General features: G+C 40.9%; 1 protein-coding gene across 2 annotated transcripts in view; it reads right to left on the bottom strand.

Annotated features, from left to right (window-relative positions):
* EIF2B3 (eukaryotic translation initiation factor 2B, subunit 3 gamma, 58kDa) overlaps window positions 1-19,743 on the bottom strand; it is a 101,231-nt gene that overhangs the window by 48,901 nt on the left and 32,587 nt on the right. For both annotated transcript variants that reach the window (XM_010074471.1, XM_010074472.1), the window contains exon 5: window positions 383-472. In XM_010074471.1, the coding sequence (XP_010072773.1) occupies window positions 383-472 (90 nt within the window). The remainder of the gene's footprint in view (window positions 1-382; window positions 473-19,743) is intronic.

Genomic DNA, 19,743 nt, shown 5'->3' with positions numbered 1-19,743 from the left:
AAAACAGACTGTGGTGGGGGAAATCAAAGGTCAGAAATGTATTCACAGCCCTAACAATGGGGGAGCCCTGGTGAAATGAGCAGCCAAAAAGCACAGATACATTAGGAAAACAAGGGATACAGAAAAGCGGCAAAAACATTAGCTTTCACTTATGCTGTTATCAATTTTTTTTTTTTTTAAAAAAAGGTCTGAATAAGAAATTCAGACATAATGCTTGGCATTCTCTTCAGTGTTGTTAAAGTGTTTTGAAAACTCATTTCTTTTACATTTCTATTTTATGCTAGACCATTTAATGAAACAAATCTTCCTTTAAAAACTCTGGTGCAAACTGTACATCAATGCAAACACCTGCTACTACCTTGTGTATTGCTTGGTTTCTTACCTGTTTTCTACAAGAAAGTCTACCACGTATTTCTTCAGGCAGTAGAGATGGGCATCCATCAGCCCTGTTCTGATGTGCATTCTGGGGTGTCTGGAAAAGAAAAAAAAAAGAGGAAAATCAGGATTTTTGCATGGCCGTTTACTAGAGTTTGATTTCACAATTAAGTCAATGATTAGTGAAAAGTGTGCAAAGGCAGATCTGTTCCTTTCCATCTACTGCTGGATTAACAGAGGAGACAAGTGCAGGCTGCCATTAGTGGACTGTGTCTATAAACTTACACCTGCTAGCCCTGGGCTGATTTGCTGCGAAAAGAAAACACCTCCTCCAAGGAGTCATTACTCCTGCTACATCTTCTTATGTAAGTGGAAATTGCACATTACTGGGCAGGAAGCCAAAGTAATGGGCCCAGAGTGCTAAAAGTTACAGTGGGTAATGTCAGGGTACAATAATTCAAAGCTTCTGGCTAAGTGCCTGCCTTAATATGCAAGGCTGTGCATGTTCTCCTAGCAAACACAACAACACTACTGTATTTTTTCCAACACTTCCTGGAGGGGAACAGGGAAAGGAGATGGGGTCTGCTCACCTTTCCTACATTACACATTACAAATAACTGCCACAGCTCAGTTACAAAGCCCAGTAAGATGAAGAAGATCAGTAAGACTCCGTCTCATCATTAGCCAAACAATGGCACACAGGGAAGTCTTCCCTTTCAGACCAGTGGCAGGTGAATATTTCAGAAACTCTGAAATCTCCAATAGCTTTGATATTTTTAAGAACAAAGTTTTAAATCAGAAATACTCATTGATTACTTCTATTACTTCTCTTTTTGCATTCTCTGCTGCTAGTGGAAACCCTTTTTGGCACCTGTCTCAAAGCAACTAGGTATTTTATGCCAATACTACTTTCCGTTCCACACACCTGTAGCCTCATTTACGTGTGTTCTGGCTGCCTGAACACTTGCCATTGGTTCTCAGGACAGAAAAGCCACAAGAATATTTATCTTGCAAATTAAATAATGACAAAACACAACAGTCAGGGACTACATTGGGCTGTTCAAGAGATCTGTACCTGCACTCACAGTCCAGGGGCTATTAGGAAGAGAAATTTCAATCCACACCTGAAATAGTCTGTTTTCATTTTTCCTCCTTTGATGACTGTATTTCATAATGAAGTTTGAATATATCTTACCAGTATATTCCATCCAACCTTTGTTCATTTATTCCAGAACACCCTAAAGTCAGACGTTGGTGATCATGATTACTTTTGTTATTTAGTTAGCTCAGCAGAGAAATCACTCACAACTTGGGCATATGTAGATATATGCAGTAAACCAATACTAGACTATTTAGTAACATCAAAGCTAACGAGAATATCAGGTGTTCTAGTAAGACCTTTTTCAGTGTATTTCTCAATTAATGCATTGAACTACCAAAGTATTTAAGTCTTAAAATTTTATAATTTAGGTGGCATTTCTCAAGCATGTCATTCAATTCAGCTAAGTGTATTATTGACTTGAACAAAATTCTTTAAGTCCCACTTGCGAAGGAAAGCTCCTATAATAGTAGCACACACTTTGCAGTAAAGTATGTGGTACTAAAAAATGATATATGCACTTTCAGTAGATTACTTCATTAACAAAACATGAGCTCACCTAGCAATGCTCCAGTACTGATGTTATCAGTGGCCCAGATGTTGCTATGGAAGTCAGCCGAAATAGCAATGCTCCTTATGCAACAAGGATAGGGAATCCACTAATTTTAATGAGGTCTTGCAGTTGGAAGTCATCAGACTCCCGCCTGCTCTGCATCCTGAGGATGATTTCCACATTTTGTCTGTTTATGAGAGGGAGAATTTTCGTATCTTCTCTGACAAAAAGGCTCCCTCCCTTGTATTTATATTATGAATATAACAGTTTATTGAAATGGGTGAAAGAGACAAATGTAAAGAAATGGAGAAGGGAGGAAAGCTGGGAAAATGAGCAAAACAATGGAACGAGGCAAGAAACATGTAAAAAAACCAGATATGTATGTAATGTGGGAAGGAAAGGGAAAAATAGGAGGAAACCCCCAATTCTTAACTTGAAGATGACAAACAGGACACTGTTTAGTGCCAGAGTCTTCTCTCCCTATTCAAGATCTATCACAATCCCCCTTAACAAGGCAGTAGAAGGCTGCAAAGGCTAGACATCAAGCAGAGAAGAGTGTAAAACAGGAATTCCTCAATAAATGCTGGTTCTGTTGCCAGTGTCCGTGCGGCTTTCACACATACCATCTCCCTACCTGCAAACTGGAATAACACCATTTAGCTACACCGCAGGACACTGAGGATTTGCAGGCTGAAGCTGGCATCTGCATGCAAGCATTGTACGAAGTTTTTGTGTAGCTAAGCAACTTTATAACAAAGTTATACAAAATGAGTGCAAGTGGACAGACAGTAGCACAGTGCTATCCTAGCTGCGGCTCCATCACACACACAAAAAACCCCCCACAAAAACCAGCCAGACAACAAGATGTACTGAAACGCCACTCTGAGTTAGCTTGCAATGCAGAATATACTAACAATAACAGAACATCATGCTGGACAAGAGGGAGGTCCCACAATGAAAATCCTCTGAAATACAGACCACCTAAGTGATTTGCAACAGAATAGTCCCATAGATTAATATTATAATCACAGTTTCAAAGGTCAAACAGGCAAGTTTGGGCACATGCATAAACAAAGCTGCGATTTCTGTAAACCAGACTCAAGGAGAGAATAGCCACGCTAAACCAGACTGATAAGAGCGCTCTATCATAACAAGCCACTAAAGATGACGCTAATTTTCATTGACTAGTGCTTAAACCAGTTTATCTTCAGGTAAAAGCAAAGGAGCCAAATAATCTAACAGATAACAGCAAACTCCATCACCATTTCAAATGAGCATCTGGTTACTAATATCGAAAGCCACACTCTCTTCTCATGCCTCTGATCTCCCACTCCATCAGCTAATCTTCACAACATATGAAAAATGAGCCTGTCGCAAGGAACAGCTGATACGGAGGGAATCAAATAATAAACAATGCATGTGCCGAGAGCTGACGCACCTAGACTTATCGCTCTGAGGGAGATAATACAGAAGGCTTTTAATTATATCATCAAAGCACAGGAGAAGGTACAAGGAGGGGCTGCCTGCAGATGGTTAAGTGTTAATGAATGCCGGGTTGGGTGGTTTATCAAAAGAAAAAGACGGGATATATATCTGAGAGGGTCACCCTTGAGATGAAAGTTGTAACAGCCATTGTTGGAGCTCTTTAATGAGCGAGGAATGTCAAATGTGAACGCTCTAAGAATCATACCAATTACTAAATGAACGTCGGTTCAATCTAGCAAATGTAATCAAGCACAAGTCATTAAAATACATGGTAAAGCTCCCATTGGCGCTGCCACTATAGTGTCTATTATTGTCTGTGCTCCCATGCAAGGGAGGGGGCTGCTCCCAGTTGTAAGCTCTGTGTGTTATGTTAAGTGACGGCAGATTTTAGCCCTAATGATGAGGCACGGAGGGCTCCCTGTCAGAAAGTCGACAATGAGGAGACTTGGAGAGATCTGAGGAGAAGTCAAGGAAAGATCAGCAATTAAAAGAGCAATTTCAAAGAATTCAACTTAATGTGTAAAATTAGCTTTTATCAGCACATAATTCCACAAAATCCTGACTTGGGATGAGAGTGCATAAAGGTCTGCAAGAGTCCTTAGAAAGGTCTGTGCCTGTAATTCCTGACACGCCATTGTGAAATAATAAGCAGTACTAACAGGATTGATGCACGCTTCGTACATGGCATTGCTTTGAAAGTGGAGCCCGGAGCTTTTCTCTTCCCTGATAACCTCTCTCAGGATTTCCTCCCTCAGGGAAATCAACCACTGATAGAGCAAACTTCCCTTGTTTAAAGGCAAAAAGATGGACAATTGTTTCGACTGTAAACTAATTAAGAGAGATTACCACCAAGAGCTGGAGGTTCAAACCAGCCCTGCACTCCCACTGACAGTGTGATAATGCCAGGCTAGGGTCAAAATCATAAATCTGAAGGGAGCACACACAGTGCTTAAAGCCAAAAAGCCTCTCTACTAAGCATGGGATATTGCCACATTAACCTCACCACCTCACAAATAAACTAGCTGAGAAAGAGAAATCCCATTCCTTTAACTTCATACAGCTGTTGACGGAAAATATGAAGGTCTTTAAATAAGCTCAAGGACCTGAGGCTGTCCATACTCTAACACTAATCCAAGCAATGACACAAAAAAAATCCAATCATACCTGCTATTAACCTGGCTCCTGAACAAATATCTGAATTACATCCATGGTGGGCTTATTGGGTATTAGTTCATCTTCCTCCCCATCCCCCCAAAATAAATAAATAAATAAACAACAGCACAATAGTGCAAACTATGCATTCCACACTCATTGCTTTTCTAGTTAATTGCATGCACCTCACAGTCTGTGTAGCCAAACAGACTACCAGTTCTTCCTATCCCCCACACTATGTACTGTATTCTTGTGCGAAGGAGCATGCCATCCAGTTCAAACACACACTGCTGACCCCGGACTGTCTGCATGGAGGTGGTGTTCTCATGCTGATATAGAGCCAGGGTACAGATCAACACCAAGAGAAGTCTCAGCGTAAAAGCTGCCAGACCACCTTTAATGTGTCAAGCATTCCTACTTTAAAGGAAAAAAAAAAAAAAATCCCTAAATCGCATTGCTCATTTACGGGACAGCCCTTGGCTGTAAACTCACTAATAATAAAAGACCACTGTTACGTTGGCTCTTCAAAAATCCCAAACACCTTATGACCTTAGTATTTTTTTTTCTTTTTACACAGTGCTTTTGGCCAAAAAGATCCCAAAGCCCTTAGCCAAATGAATGTCCCCACTGTGTCCCAGGCCTCCTTTGCCCACCAGTGAAATGCTGCCACCTCCGGGCTGATCCACGGCAGCTGTAGCAGCGCAGGCCGGGCCCCCCCACCGCTGGCGGGGCCCCTGCATGGCTCTGCCCTGCGCCCCTCTGCTGCCGGGCTGCAGAGGAGGGGGAGCGGAGTGCAATTAGAGGATGGAACAATTCGTTCAGTTCTGGCTATAAGGAATACGTTGGTGATGTGAGAGAGCTGGCAAGGAGAGGAAAGGGGCACAGAAAAGCAATCAGACAATATTTCAAGACTGTGTAGGCTACTACGAGGTGTCTTACAAAACGTGCTGTGGGCCCTGGGTGACCCTGGCCTCTGCTTCACAGGTCAGAGGCACCCCCTCCCTGCTTCCCTTCCTCCGGTTTTGTAACAACCCTATTTACAAAGACAGGAGGGTAAGACGCACTTTGGTCCCTTGAGGACTGGCAAGGGAGGACACATTCGCAGCAGCTTCACATCAGCTGCCTGGAGGCAGCTCTGGTACCTACCCACCGATCCACCCTCGTGGCCACTGCTTCTAAAGAGACACTGCATCAGGAACGGGAAGTATTTTCCAAATGAAAATGTTTTATTGATCTAATGACCTAAGTTGCTTGAAAGTCTTCCGAATAATAAATATTTTTCATTTAAAACCTTCACCACATGCCATTTTTCTTTGTTGTGTTATATTATTAATATCCCCATGAGACTATAATACAAACTATGAACCTACTTCTGACAAAAACATGCTGAAAACTTTTTGGTAAAGGAACCAACTTTCACTGAAAGCCAAAGATTAAATCATTTTCTCTAGTATAAAAGAGTACAGGTTAGCAGTCAGAACTCAGGATTAATATTTGTTCAAGGTCAGTAATGGTTTACAGTAAGCCTGTGTGACCTCCCATAGAAAAGAGTCATTATCTTGGCACCAACACCATGCTTTAACAGTAACATCTCTCTTGACTTCGACGCTGAACAGTGAGGGTGCTGACGGCTGTGTGGAGAACTCATCCCATGACCTTATATAAAATGTTTTTCTTCATCCTGCTTCAGCTTCCCCATATGAAAACGAGAACAAGAGTAATTCCTCACCCACCCCAAGTCCGAGGTGCACTCCCTGAGAGGCGCACAGCCACGTCACTGGATGCACGTGTATCCCCCTGGGAGCACACCAGACACAGTTGCTGGGGAAAGCACATCCCTAAACTTGGTTTTAAGGGTCCTCTCTGCCATAGTAAGTGCTAACAGCTGTAGGAAATAATGTAGGGGCCAGGATCCCCACAACCTCTCTACCCCTTTCTCTCTTTCCCCATCCTCCACTGAAAATACAGAGAAAATGCAAATATTTTATCCTGGAAACTTTCATACTAGACTCAAGTCTGCTAGAATAGCTCAATTGCTATGTAGAAATTGGGAAAGCAAAAGAGAGAGACCAAAATGATAATAAGTCAGGAGTTTGGTGTGAACAGAAGAGAATACACTGCGAAGGAGGGTGGGGACTCCCAGAGACATTATTAATACGTTTTTCCCTTGAGCTCTGGCAGCTACTTGTTCTATACACAGAGGAAAAGGATTAATCAAGCTTTGCATGTAAAGGTTCTTTCTATGGTGTGCCAAAATATTTAAAGCAGTATATACAAAGTGTAAGCCTTATTATTATACACATTCAATGTAATCATCTTCTGCTACAGTTAAGGCCAGGATGACAATGAAGTAGATTATTGTGCACTATAACCAATTCAATTCCAACACAACGGGACATGGCTTAGTCACTTGGTTCAGATCTGGTATTTGAGCTTATTTTTCTTATGCTGGGCTAAACTGTGATTTAAGAGATTTAATCAAGCTTTGGGAAATGCTTTCTTTGCTAAAGAAGGAGAAGTCTGCACCTGGCAACCCTAATCATTTCCAATTTTCAGCTCATTTTGCTTCCTGCTCAGTGAAAATTCACCTTAGTAAATAATTGTTCCATAAAATCACCAGGGCTGAAAGAATGACAATACATAAGAGGAACAAGTTTTAAGCAAACAACTGAAGCTGGAGGATTGTACAGAGGCTACTGAAGAACAGCAGCTCCTGCTGATCCCTCCTACGCTAGTTCCCAAAGGGCTAAGCAGTAGACATATGATATATTTTCTTAAATCAAATAATTACAGTAAATGCATGGGAAACAGTGAAACTGAATACTAGGTCAAAGCTGTAGGACACTAGCAATATATAGTTTAAAAACAGCAAGGCTGCCACAATTTCTTTATGTCACTGGCCTAGACTCAAAGGCAAACAAAATGGTGTTCGGCAGCATGACTGGCTGATTGCAGCCTTGCTGGATAAGGCTCCAAAGACCTTCTGTGCCTCTCAGGTGAGGTGGGTCTTACTAGGGGCTAGAGCTTAAAATCTATGATCTGCAAAATTTTGGGATGTAAGGTCATCTCATACCTCCAGACTACTAAAGCACACGGGAAAAGGACCCCCCCCCCCACCCCCCCCTTAAATTCCAAGTAAAAGCAGACGTGGAAAAAACAAAGACGAAATAAGCATTATAAGCATCTCCTTTTATTTTACAGCACCCAGTACCAAGACAAACTGATGCTGGTCACACATACCTTTGGATTTCCCACTGTGAAATGGGATTTTCCCATGAAAACCACCTACTTCTGCACCATCAATTTATTAAAATTAAAAATCTCTCTTTAAACGTGTTACTGTGCATAGGCCATACCCGATCACTAACTGTCCTTTGCTAGGATCTCACCTTGACAAGCAAATGGGCTCTTACACTGAAGGTTGGTGTTTATGAGTCTTTCTTTAGAAAGTATTTGCATTCAAAACAGCCTGATAGGAGTCCAATAGCAGGTCGGAAGGGGAGAGGAAGGGAAGAGGAAGGGGAGCGGAAGTGGAATAGATGTTGTATGTTAAAAAAAAGTGTCTGATTCCACCCAACACTTACAGTCTAGAAAACAAGAAGACACAAGCCTTAAATCCAAAGATGGGAAGAATTCAAGTGTTACTATTTAACTTATCAAAACCTACCCGAATCCAGCCCATGCAGGATGTCCTCTGCAGTAAATCTGACAATGCTCATTTCCTTCATCTACAGTAAATGAATTCTACTTAGCTCCTGCTCCTCGAGGGTCTGTACTTTCCTCAGATGGTGCTTTGACCTGTGTTTCCTTTTGATTTCCCCCTGAAACATACTGCTTCTGTCTCACTTTTGATTCATTACAAGGTTTTACAGTCGTACCTATTCCCATCTCAACTCCATTGAAACCTGGACAGGTTTCACAGTAACCACACTTCATCCTAATGAGACCCCAACAACTCCAAGTGTCACATATTTAACCTATTGATGAAAACAGCTCTATCTAGGTCAGAAATTAAAGCAGGCACAGAACTTGGCTTTGCCGCCACTGCACAGGGAGCCTGGCTGTGACTGCCATGGCACAGGCTGCTCCACATCTCAGCCATTCTGAACTGGTACATAGAAGAAAAATACATTTTAGGGGAAACCATGCTAAGGCGTCAGTGGTCAGACTTGATAAATCCTACTTCCCTACAGAAAAAGAGAGGGGTTTCCTGACTTGGCTACACTGAAGTCATAGCTCAGCCCGTGTATTTAGATACACCCTCAGACACATGCTAGTCTGGATTGAGGGCAACATCAACCTTGAGCCATGAGATTTTGGGACACAGAGCCACCAGGGCTCAGGACAACACGAGCATTAGAATACAGCCCAATTCTGCAGTGAAGAAATACCCCAAGTGATAGGTAATACCACACAAGAAATACAGAGATACTTGCATTCTTTTCTAGTTTAGCAGAACCTATTTGTCAGCTAATATTTTGACAGTATCAAATAAGAATTTCATTAAAATAACACCTTAACATTAAAAAATGTAGCATTCTTTTTGCAGAATGACAGTAGAATTCAAAACCAAATGAGAACTGAAGTCAGCCTGAAGCCACTTGCAGACATCTCTCGCCTTTTCAAACCAGAGGAACTTTATGAATAATTATTTTAATAGATAGCTGGCGGTTTAAAAAACACCATCAGAAATACCATGGGATGATGAACGCAAGTATCGGGGGGGGAGGGGAAAAAAAGACAAGACACAGAAAAATCTATCGTTACCACAAGAAAAGCTTAACATGCACCCAAAGTCCAAATTTGCATTTTTTAAAGAAGTAATTACTGTGGTTACAACCACACGGTATTAATTTCTGGTTAGACCAGATTACTCATGATTTAAAATTTCCAGATTTGTTAATAGCTATAACAGAAGCTGTAGCATCATATTACTATAAGAAACTGAGCTTACACCTAAAATGCTTTCAGGAGGATGCTAAAGTTGGAACACTACAGCATTAAGCCCAACTGAACAAAAATGTGCACTGTGCTGAGGACAGAGATAGATTTCAAAAAAATCTCTCTCTCATCTTTCACCCATTACTAGGACCTGAATAACAGCTTAAAGGTTGGGCCAGAGGAATTTAACTCCTTTTGAACAGTGATGATACGGCAATTAGAATATCACAGTGGACAGAAGAAAATCCTGGTGAATTCAATGCAGTGAGATAGTACGTTTGAGAAGTAGGTCAGCTTCCTTCCCTGGGATGGTTACTGCTGACCGAGAAAATTCATGCAGACAAGACTGCTGCTCGCACAGCCCAGCACGTGCTAACACACTTCATACAGTAGGTGGGAGCTGCCTTTATAATAAAAGACAGCCACTGTTCATTTAAAAACCAACCAACCAAACTAAAAAACCCATGTTCCTGAAGGAAAAGCTGTCTGGACAGCTAAGACGACACTGCTTATCTGTGTATTTTCACAATTTAAATACTTTTTTTTTTTTAACTGCAGTTATAAAGTCCAGTTTTTGGCCAAAATTACAAGTATTCTATTGCTGTGATAAGGAGACATCAGCACATCACTTGTCTGGAGATCGTGTGTCTTCAGCAATGAAACAGATAGGAGAAATGTCATTAATCTAGACTTAAGTGGGCCCTGATAATGAAAGCAGTCGTAGGGAACCATTTTCACCACTGAACACAAGCTGGTATTGAAAAGCAAGAGGGAAGACAGCAACTGAAGCCTCTATTTCTTATGCCACCTGTGGTAGTGATTTAAACCTCACAGCCAAGAAGCAATAAACTGGCCACGGCAAGTAAGAGTTGAGACACCTCCCTAAGTTGCTCCTAGAACAGCTCTCTGTAGAAAGACCAGGATGGCAACACATCCAACCCTTTTCCTTTACAAGGCTAAACCCATGGCAGGACAATTTCCTCATCTTGAAACACTTAGCCCAACAGAAAGAAAAAGAAAATGGGTAGTGGATGACCTGAAGATTATCATTTACGGCAACCTCAAATACTATTAAAACAAAACTATTTCTATTCCCTTCTTGCTTGGAAGAGACTGGGACTATTCCATCTGTGGTTGTGGACTGTTTCAGTATTATCCAACTGCATAAACCGAACTAGTTTCAAAATTAAGTTTTAAATATCTTGAGGTTTATAGGAATTAAAGAAGGAAAAATTAAATTTGAAACTCTGCATGTTTACTAGCACTAATTAAATATGCCAGATTTCTGGGCAGGCTTCCTAGCCTGTGGCTACTACGTTACTGGCTTGTAAAACAGTCAACAAGTACAAGAGTACAAAGCACAAATACAATAACAGAGATTTCGTGTACAGTCCTGCCCTTAGTTTGTAAAGAAAAAATGTATTAGAAACAATCTGTAACTATAAAGACCTGTGCTAACCCTCTAGACTATATTAACAACATAAAAAAAAGCCAAGTCTACCTTGGTTGCTTTGTGGAGAACAGTTAAAAATAAAATCAGAGAGAAGTAGGAAGCAATAAGCATAACCAAAATGAACAGGAAGCCTTAAAAGACTAGTTTACTTCTAAAAATCCCATGCTTCTGGGCTCTGCTCTCAAAATAATTTGCTATTAAAAATAAAAGGAAATTTTTGCACTTCAGCAGAAGAGGTGGGTCTGATTATTCACACCAAGGAAGTTGTGCTCCTCACAAATAGTGGATTTTATGATTATATTGGAATTCACTAGAAAATAGGTTTATTCCAAAGTGCTGGAATTTCACATTTAATGGGAGCAAGGGCCATATTCATAACCATACAGTCCATTTAGACTTTAATCTTTTAAAACAACTACTATCTTTGAATTCTACATTTTAAAGGAACCAGCACAATGATCTCACAGTGTATGAGGAAGCTACAAACCAACCAAGAAAGAACCTCAGATGCCTAAAGCCAACCTCAGATAGACAGAGCCTCTGGAGACTGCTCTTCTCAGCACACAGCTGAAATGAAACAGCATCAAATGCAGCGGCATCTGCATCATCCCCAGGTAGGCAGGGGCAGAAGCAGGGACAGTTCGATGCCATGGCCTAAATGCTGTTCTTTGCACATCCTTCTTTCAGGAAAAGCTCCTGATTTACTTTCCATGGCTGAAGCAGCCCTTTCTACAAAAGCGGCAAACACCTCTTAATGAAGAAACACTTGAGGACAAGTCGCTGCCTTGACAGCTTTAAAATGAACAGCCTTTCACAGCAACTCAAATTAACGTGTGTTCCCACTGTACAGTAGCCTTGCTCAGCTTTAAGGAAACCAGGAATTATGCTTCAATAAAAATTCAGCCACGCAAATATTCTGCTATAAAAAGAGGCATAAACATATAACTCTCCAACTTCCAGAATCACGTACATGAGGCAAAGGAAAACGATATAAAAATAACTAGGTTTTTGTTTACATCTCAGATTTACAAGAGCAATTCCAGAAACTAAGCTCTTCCACAGAGGCATTGATTTAATTAGCCTGCATAGCTTTGGACCTCTGACGTACATTGATAAAAAAGAAACAAATACATAATGGATACACACAAAATCGTTTCCTAAACTTTTTCTATGCCCAGGTGCAGGTAAGAATTCTCAAACACACTTTCATGGGCTCTTCCTTACATGCAAATGATATTTTTTTAAATATATACAAACTATGTATGTTTTCAATTAAAAGCATTACTGGATTGACTGCATCATATATTCTTGCAAACTAGCCAAAAACAAATACAAACTGAAGCCCTGAAGGAATTTTTGGAAGCACAAACCATACAGCACAACAGTTCTACTTCTGGCAAGATCACCTCTCCTTTCAAAACGAAGCTAGGAGTGACAGCAGTGTAAAAACATGCTGTCATTCAACAATTAAATAACTACATCAATGAACAGCAATCAGAAATAATAAAAAATTTAACTGGTGAAAATCTCAGCTTAGCAAGTAAGCACAAAATGATCAAGTAAGAGCAGAGCACTTGCTTCTTACTTTTTGATAACTGTTAATCTCAATTTTGGGTCTTCTATTCAACTGGATGACAAAATTAGTTCCCCAGAAATGTGAACAGAGGACACAAACAGTGGCAGTGAGGGGGACATTTCTGTTCAAGATAACAAACAGGACTACTAAGAATGGGTTCTCATACACTTTTTTCCCACTGTATTTTGATCCACATCAGTACAGACTTTGTCTGCTTGTCCTTCCTCATGTTAGATTTAAAAGCCAAACCATCCCAGAATTTTGGGAATAAATATTTAACTGTAAGTGTAAACAAGATGATACTATCCACTTTTAGAGACAATTTGGAAGTTCAAGTCAGTGCCCACCTCCAAGGAATGCTTCTGAGCAAATGATCAATTTTTCTCCTCCTTACAACTTCACCTAATTCTCCATACCCATGCTCTACCCAGCCTGCACCAAGCAGGGATCAACAAATTTGACCAGTCAACTTACACTCAGAAATCAGGTCAGCCTTTGCAAAAATATGGCCCCAACATCTTTCACTTGTATACAGTGCAGCTGTCCTTGACTGTCCCATGTGCATAGCACACAACTGGCTGTGACCTTGAATCCCTACAGCGCAGCACACCTTCCCCAAATCCCCATTCATTACAATTGTTTTGATGCTGAGCAGCTCAGTTCAGCTCTCATCTCTTCACCATACAGTAACTTTTCAGGCACTGACCAATGATGAAAAACACTCACCAGCTGCAGTCAGTAGCTGCATGAAACAGCAGTATCTTAAGACACCTAAAGACTCTAGATACTTCCACTGAGACTTTACACTTAGGGCCCGTTTTCTTATTGTCATTGTAGGAGGAACCAAGACCAGGAGCAGATACACAGGCACAGGGCAGGTAAAGGACTAAAGCCTTCCTGAAGTCCTGAACTGAACCTCTGAGTCACCTCCACTGTGGCCACATGTTTTCATTTAGGAAATTAAAAAGTCAAAGGACAGGAGCGTCAAAGCAAAACTAACCTTCAAATGATTGTGCTGCAGTCTGCTATGAGCCTCCTCTCACTCAGACTCATGCTCAGTACTAGACACCTTTATCTGAGATGCACAAATTCACATCCTTGCATCCACACACCTTTCTCATATGCACAAGTTCATATCCTTGCATCCACTGCCTTCAAGATGGTGAATCAATAAGTTACAATTTCAAAAAACAGAAACGAAGGAACAGGTGAAGTGACAGACTTCTCTGCAGCAGGTTACTCAGCTGTGCTTCAGTTCTGGTGTTTAGCATTTCTTCTGTTCATAGCATTCTTGACTTACAGGTTCATCATGTCTTCATTTACGCACATGGCCTTGATGCGGCCACTTTTTAGCAAGGCCGTATCACCTTGTTCTATTACCATAACCCATAATTCAGAAAACATGAACTCTTTCTCTTTATGGTCAAAATTGTAATTAAAAAAGTGAAGAAGCAGATCACACACAGCAGCCCAAGTCAACTCAGGAGACGTTTTACCGCTGATCACTTGTAAAAAATGGTTGTCATGCTTTAAAACTGTTTAGGAGAAATCACAGACTCATGGAATGGTTTGGGTTGGAAGGGACCTTAAAGATCATCTAGTTCCAACCCCCCTGCCATGGACAGGGACACCTCCCACTAGCCCAGGTTGCTCAAAGCCTCATCCAGCCTGGCCTTGAACACCTCCAGGGATGGGGCATCTACAACTTCCCTGGGCAACTTGTGCCAGTGCATCACCACCCTCACAGTGAAAAATTTCTTCCCAAGAATAAATAAAAGCAGTAATAACAAATAAGAAATAAAAGCAGTTAGTCTTTGGAGGGGTAGCCTTCTAAAGGGAATAATTTTCTACTGTGAAAAGTAAGCTATCTGAAGAACTATAAAAGTAACTCTTATTTGATATTTGTATTTTGGTAGAACCTGAAGGTGCTGACCACAGCTGTACGCACCAGTAACAAAAACATAATTCTTATCTCAGAATTTAAAAGCTGCCGTCAGGTGGCCAAACTGGAAGTGGAGAGCAGCAAACAAATACAAGGATTAAGAAACATAAACCTCACTTTTTCTGCTTTATCCAGAGTAATATGGACTCAAGAAAGCCCAGATGATAGTACTGTTTCTGCATCAGAACTGGGCTCCTACTGAGTCCTTCTGGCACTTCCACAGCATGCCTGGAGCCCCCGCAGCACTCGCTAGCTCAGGAGCTGCTCTGCCCGCCCAGCCACGCCGCTGCCAGCCCAGCCCAGCCCTGGCACCAGTACAGCCCTCACATGTTAGCTCAGGTGCACTGCTACCAGCTGTGCCAGCCTCAAGCCAGCATTTGTAAAACCAGCTCGTGTGCACGCAAGGAACCACCTATCTACAAATTTGATTGTGTACACTCAGGAGTAGTGGCTTGGTAATGCAAAATAAAACATATTTCATTTTCCAATGTATGTCCAGTGCTTTTGAGAAACTGGAGAATGAGTACATTGGAAGGAAATTTGAGAAAGTGGAGTAGTAAGAATAGCAGCACATAACAACATAACGCACAATAAACTACATGATAATACATTTAAATACTACTGGTGTCTGACATGCAGAAATGCAAGTGCTAAAACTGAAAATCTAGGTTTAAATATGATCTGTAGCTCATGCCGTACGCAGCGTTACATCAGCTGCTTCCTGCAGGTCATTTTAACAAGTACTATTCTGATTCTAAATGTAGGAAAGCCAACAGTTAATACCTTGTACACAGAGCTGCATTTTACATTTACAGTACTGACATAAACATTCATGAGTTATGCCTCTATGAGACAGGAAAGGAATATTGTGTTAATTTTAAAAAAGCGAAGAAAGTATGAGAGACAAAGTGGACTTCTCAAGGCCACAAAACCAAGCAGAGAAGTAACAACTCCTTATATATTAATTACAAGACATTCTTAACGCAAACAGGTGATAGCACATCAATTCACATGTTAACTTTTACCCTTTCCAGTACCAGATCACCTGTAGAACAAGAGAACTCTTCCTCTGTAAACACAAGGTTTGCTTAATTACCAGTTCCCTACAACAATCAAACGGATTAACATTTCTGTTTTTTTCCAAAGACAAGAATAGATCACTGAGAAGTAAGGCCAGACAACTTTTCTGCAAACCCTTTAAGTCAACAGTCGTCCAGGACAGGAAAAGTAATTTTTTTACCCCAGGCAGGAGGTTATCCCTGTCACATACAAAAGCCTGGAATCTCTAAAACATCCCTAGTTATCATAGCCCCTTCTTTTCAGTTGACAACCATCAAGTGCACAGCAAAAAAAAAAAAAAAAGCCAAAGTCTACTTTGGTTCAGGTTGCTTCCTTCATATAATAACGTAAATCAGAAAACATCCAGAATCCTGCGTTCTAGAGCTACACAATCATGGGGTACACCTAAACCAAACACATTCAAAAGACAGATTCCTTACAGCTGAGATATATCTACTATTTTCTCAAAGGCTAAGATATAGAAAAACATACCAGCAAGCACTACTTTGTTTCGCTGATCTATCCTCTCAATAGCCAGAGGATACTTTTAACTACACTGACTTAAAGGAATCTAAATTGTATAAATCAATGTCTCAATTAACATTTTGTTTAGGAAGAGTTACGGAAGAGAAACAGAATGTAATCATTTGCTAGCACAGTGGCTCCAGAGGTCTGGGAGCGAGTGCAAGAAGGATGGAGTTGAATGTGCGAAGGGTCCATTATTCTTTCAATAGCGTCTGGTGCTGCAAAATACGTGCTTGCATACTTTCCTACTTGAAAAGCTTAAGTCTTCAGTAGCTCCTTGGTCTGGGAACATGGCAGGCACCCAAATGCTAACCCAGGGATCTAGGAAGGAGATCTACCTGAAGAACAATATTTTTCAAGTGGCCTTAGATGTGAAAAATGTCCATAAAGAGAAGTCTCATTCCCAAGGGATTTTATTCTTTCTGTCTGGCTGCTGTTTGTCAGGTGCCGTTCCCCACACACATCCCCAGCACATTCTAATGCAAGAATGGAGAGTGGGCCTCTCTGAAAATAATCACACTTGCTGAAAGACCTGCCCTGCATAAATATCTCCAACAACAGTACAAACAGAAATCAGCCTTCTTGCCCGATACTTCAGTTGAAATTTATGGCACCGCTGGCCGTGATTCTGCTATTACTATTCTACCTGGCTACGGCTCAAAGTCACAGAAGTGGGAATTTCAGAGGTATTTTCACAAATGTTGTAGCTCATTTGGGGGGGGGGGGGGGGGAACCCAACAAAAAAAATAACAAGTTCTAGAAATGCTGTCCCTGTACATTGGTGAACAAAGCTACGTATTGCACATATATGTATACATGTATGAACACATGTACCATAGAGACGGGACAGAGAAGTTGGGGACACACATGGCCTCCGAAATGATATTTAATGCTACACCTTGGGAATAATAAAGCAAAGGGAAAAAAATTAAATCAAAGGGAATACTGAAAGACAGCCTCTTGTGCTCTTGCAAATATCACCAGCTGCTGGACGATTTATATGCAGAAAAACTAGAAGTTGAGCTTGAACTTGAATTTCCCTTGCTTTCTTACTGGTTTGCTTACAACCCTTGGAGTTTAATTAAAGTCCATCAGCCATTTTTTTTACTGTCTGAAAGCCCTAAACTATTCCCTTTTTAAATCTCCCTGTATGGACTGACCCAGATTTTTCAAAATCTTGAGCTTCCACTAACCTGAGTTATGAATACCATCCCCTGCATGCTTTTTTAAAAGGTTAAATGATTTCGATTTCAAGATGATCAACCCAAGTAATACCAACAGCTATTGCTGGTCTATGTGCAGGTATGCAGGTACTTGTAAGTTATACTTAGTAATTGTGCAAGATACAGCATTCTGCATTGCCAGTTCACATATCAAGCCAATCTAATAGCCATCTCCTCTTAATTCCTAACAGAGTATTTTGTATTTGGTGACTGGGGAAGAAGAGTCCTATAAGAAATCTCTGAGACTAGCGGGTATGAAGTTTTATTGCATGTCAAAGGAATCTCTATCTAATCTTCTCTATCTGGGGAAATGGTGCAATAAATTTGATGAAGAAAGCAAGTATTTAAAGCCAGTGAAAATTGGGATTTCTCAAAGCAGAAACATAGAGGACACGCTGCCCTTTGGAATAGATCTCTGCTATTTACTCGATCTACTGGAAGAACTCCTGCGGAGCATGTCTTAGCAAGAGAAAGGAAAGTTTGCTATGCTCCTCATTTCCTGTGTAATTCCAGAAACTGCCAGCACAATGCTGTTTGGGGAGAACCACACAACAGCTATTCAAGAGGGAATTCAGCATTGTATTCTGAATGAATGGAAACATTTTGAAAGATATATATTTGCTGCGAGTAAAGTAGAATGTGAACCCAATAAGGATTGTGGGCACACATATACCTTCAACCAGCTAACTGTATATTCTGACTCTTTCCATTATGACTTTCACAATATTCTTAGCAGTGCTAAACATCACAGTAAATCATCCAGGTTAGAGTCCACAGTAGTCATCAAGTAAGTGTAATAAATCAACACTAAAAATATTATGCAACTACAGTTCAATTGATACCAAGTGTAGCTAATTTTACTGGAGAGCCTATACGCTTTTATGTATCCCTGCACGTTAGTGATTTGGGATCTCAATGACCAGGATGAAGGAAATGCTCTTCAAAGTCTGAGTTTCTCAGAATAAACTAGATGAATAGTTCCTTACAAAAATCCCAAGTGTATTTCCCTCCAACGCACTGCAAAAATCTTCTGCTAAGCATGACAATTTAAAGGATTTAAAAAAAAAAAATAAAATCAGTAATGCAGAACAGTAAGGGAACCACAAGCTTTGGCTGGGCTCAGGAGCCAGGACCTCAGCCCCAAGCAGAATCAGACCTTTTAACTGAAGAGGAACAGTCACATGCCTCATTTCACCCTTACTTTGCTTTAAACTAGGCTGTTTCCTCCCCCCCATATTCCACATTGGCTGATAAATTCCCCAACGGCGGGTGTTAACTAACTCCGCATTCCAGTCTGCTCTGCGTCATGGAGTTCCACATCCCGCTGATGAGGAACACATGGCGGACATGTGGTAGGGGAGAGCCTGACAGCGCTTGCACAAGCAGGGATAACTCCTCTGACCTTTGGCTTTTTTTACTCTCTGTATCATCCCAACCGCACAATAAGGAGTCTGTGCCCCTCTGTCATGTACTGGTCACTCTGGGATCACTGGATTCAAGCTGAAACCTTGAGATTGCAACAGGCACATATACTGAATACACCCTATGGCTGAAAACATACATTAAAAGCAAGTAATGGATCATTCTGTGTCTCACCGCTAACAAGGCCATTCACGGGAACTTTTTGATCATACAGATTACATCTGGAGCAACTGGGGTAAATATGTCACAAAAACAACTGGTGATGGCAGCATTTCCCATCAGCTTAGCTCACAGGACTGCTAAAATATACACAGTGGCAACTGCATTAGTACATCTTTCTAAAATGAACAGACCATTTGTCATCTTTTCAAGACCAAAGCCTGGGTTAGAGTAACAATGAGATTCAACTTCAGTGTTGTCCAACCTTATGACTCATCCAGGGCACTGCATTTACAAAGTCCCATGGACTCAAGAGTGTCCAAGCAATATAGTCAGCTCTTCCTCCTTTGAAACCTCCGAAAAGTAAAACCGAGTCACAGACTAAGTGCTGGTCTGAGACCGCAGCAGAGAGACAGACAAACGACTAATGACAATCCTCACAACATACATTTACTGACGATTAGAAACCAAATGCTGAGACTCACGCTCTCTGCTTTTAGTCTTATGCATACTGCAACGCTGGCTAGAATCTTGCAGTAAAATTAAATCTGTTGCCAATAAGTCTTTCTATAGCTACATTGAACAGAAGTCATTGCTAATACTCCAGATTCTAAGATTCATGACCTCTTACCTGTACAAGCTGTCAAGACATGGCATGACCTTTCTTTTAAAAATAGAACCTGGATATACTGTGCATTCCTTTCACACCCCCCTGAATGAATAAAATAACATGGCAGCAGCAAAACACAATAAAATCCTGTGGAAGCAACAGTTTTAAA

This window comes from Pterocles gutturalis, unplaced genomic scaffold (genome assembly GCF_000699245.1).
Source record: "Pterocles gutturalis isolate BGI_N339 unplaced genomic scaffold, ASM69924v1 scaffold22007, whole genome shotgun sequence".
In the NCBI taxonomy this organism is placed as follows: Eukaryota; Metazoa; Chordata; class Aves; order Pterocliformes; family Pteroclidae; genus Pterocles; species Pterocles gutturalis.
The sequence above is the reverse complement of the archived record's forward strand: the minus strand, read 5'-3'. Positions and strand labels throughout refer to the sequence as shown.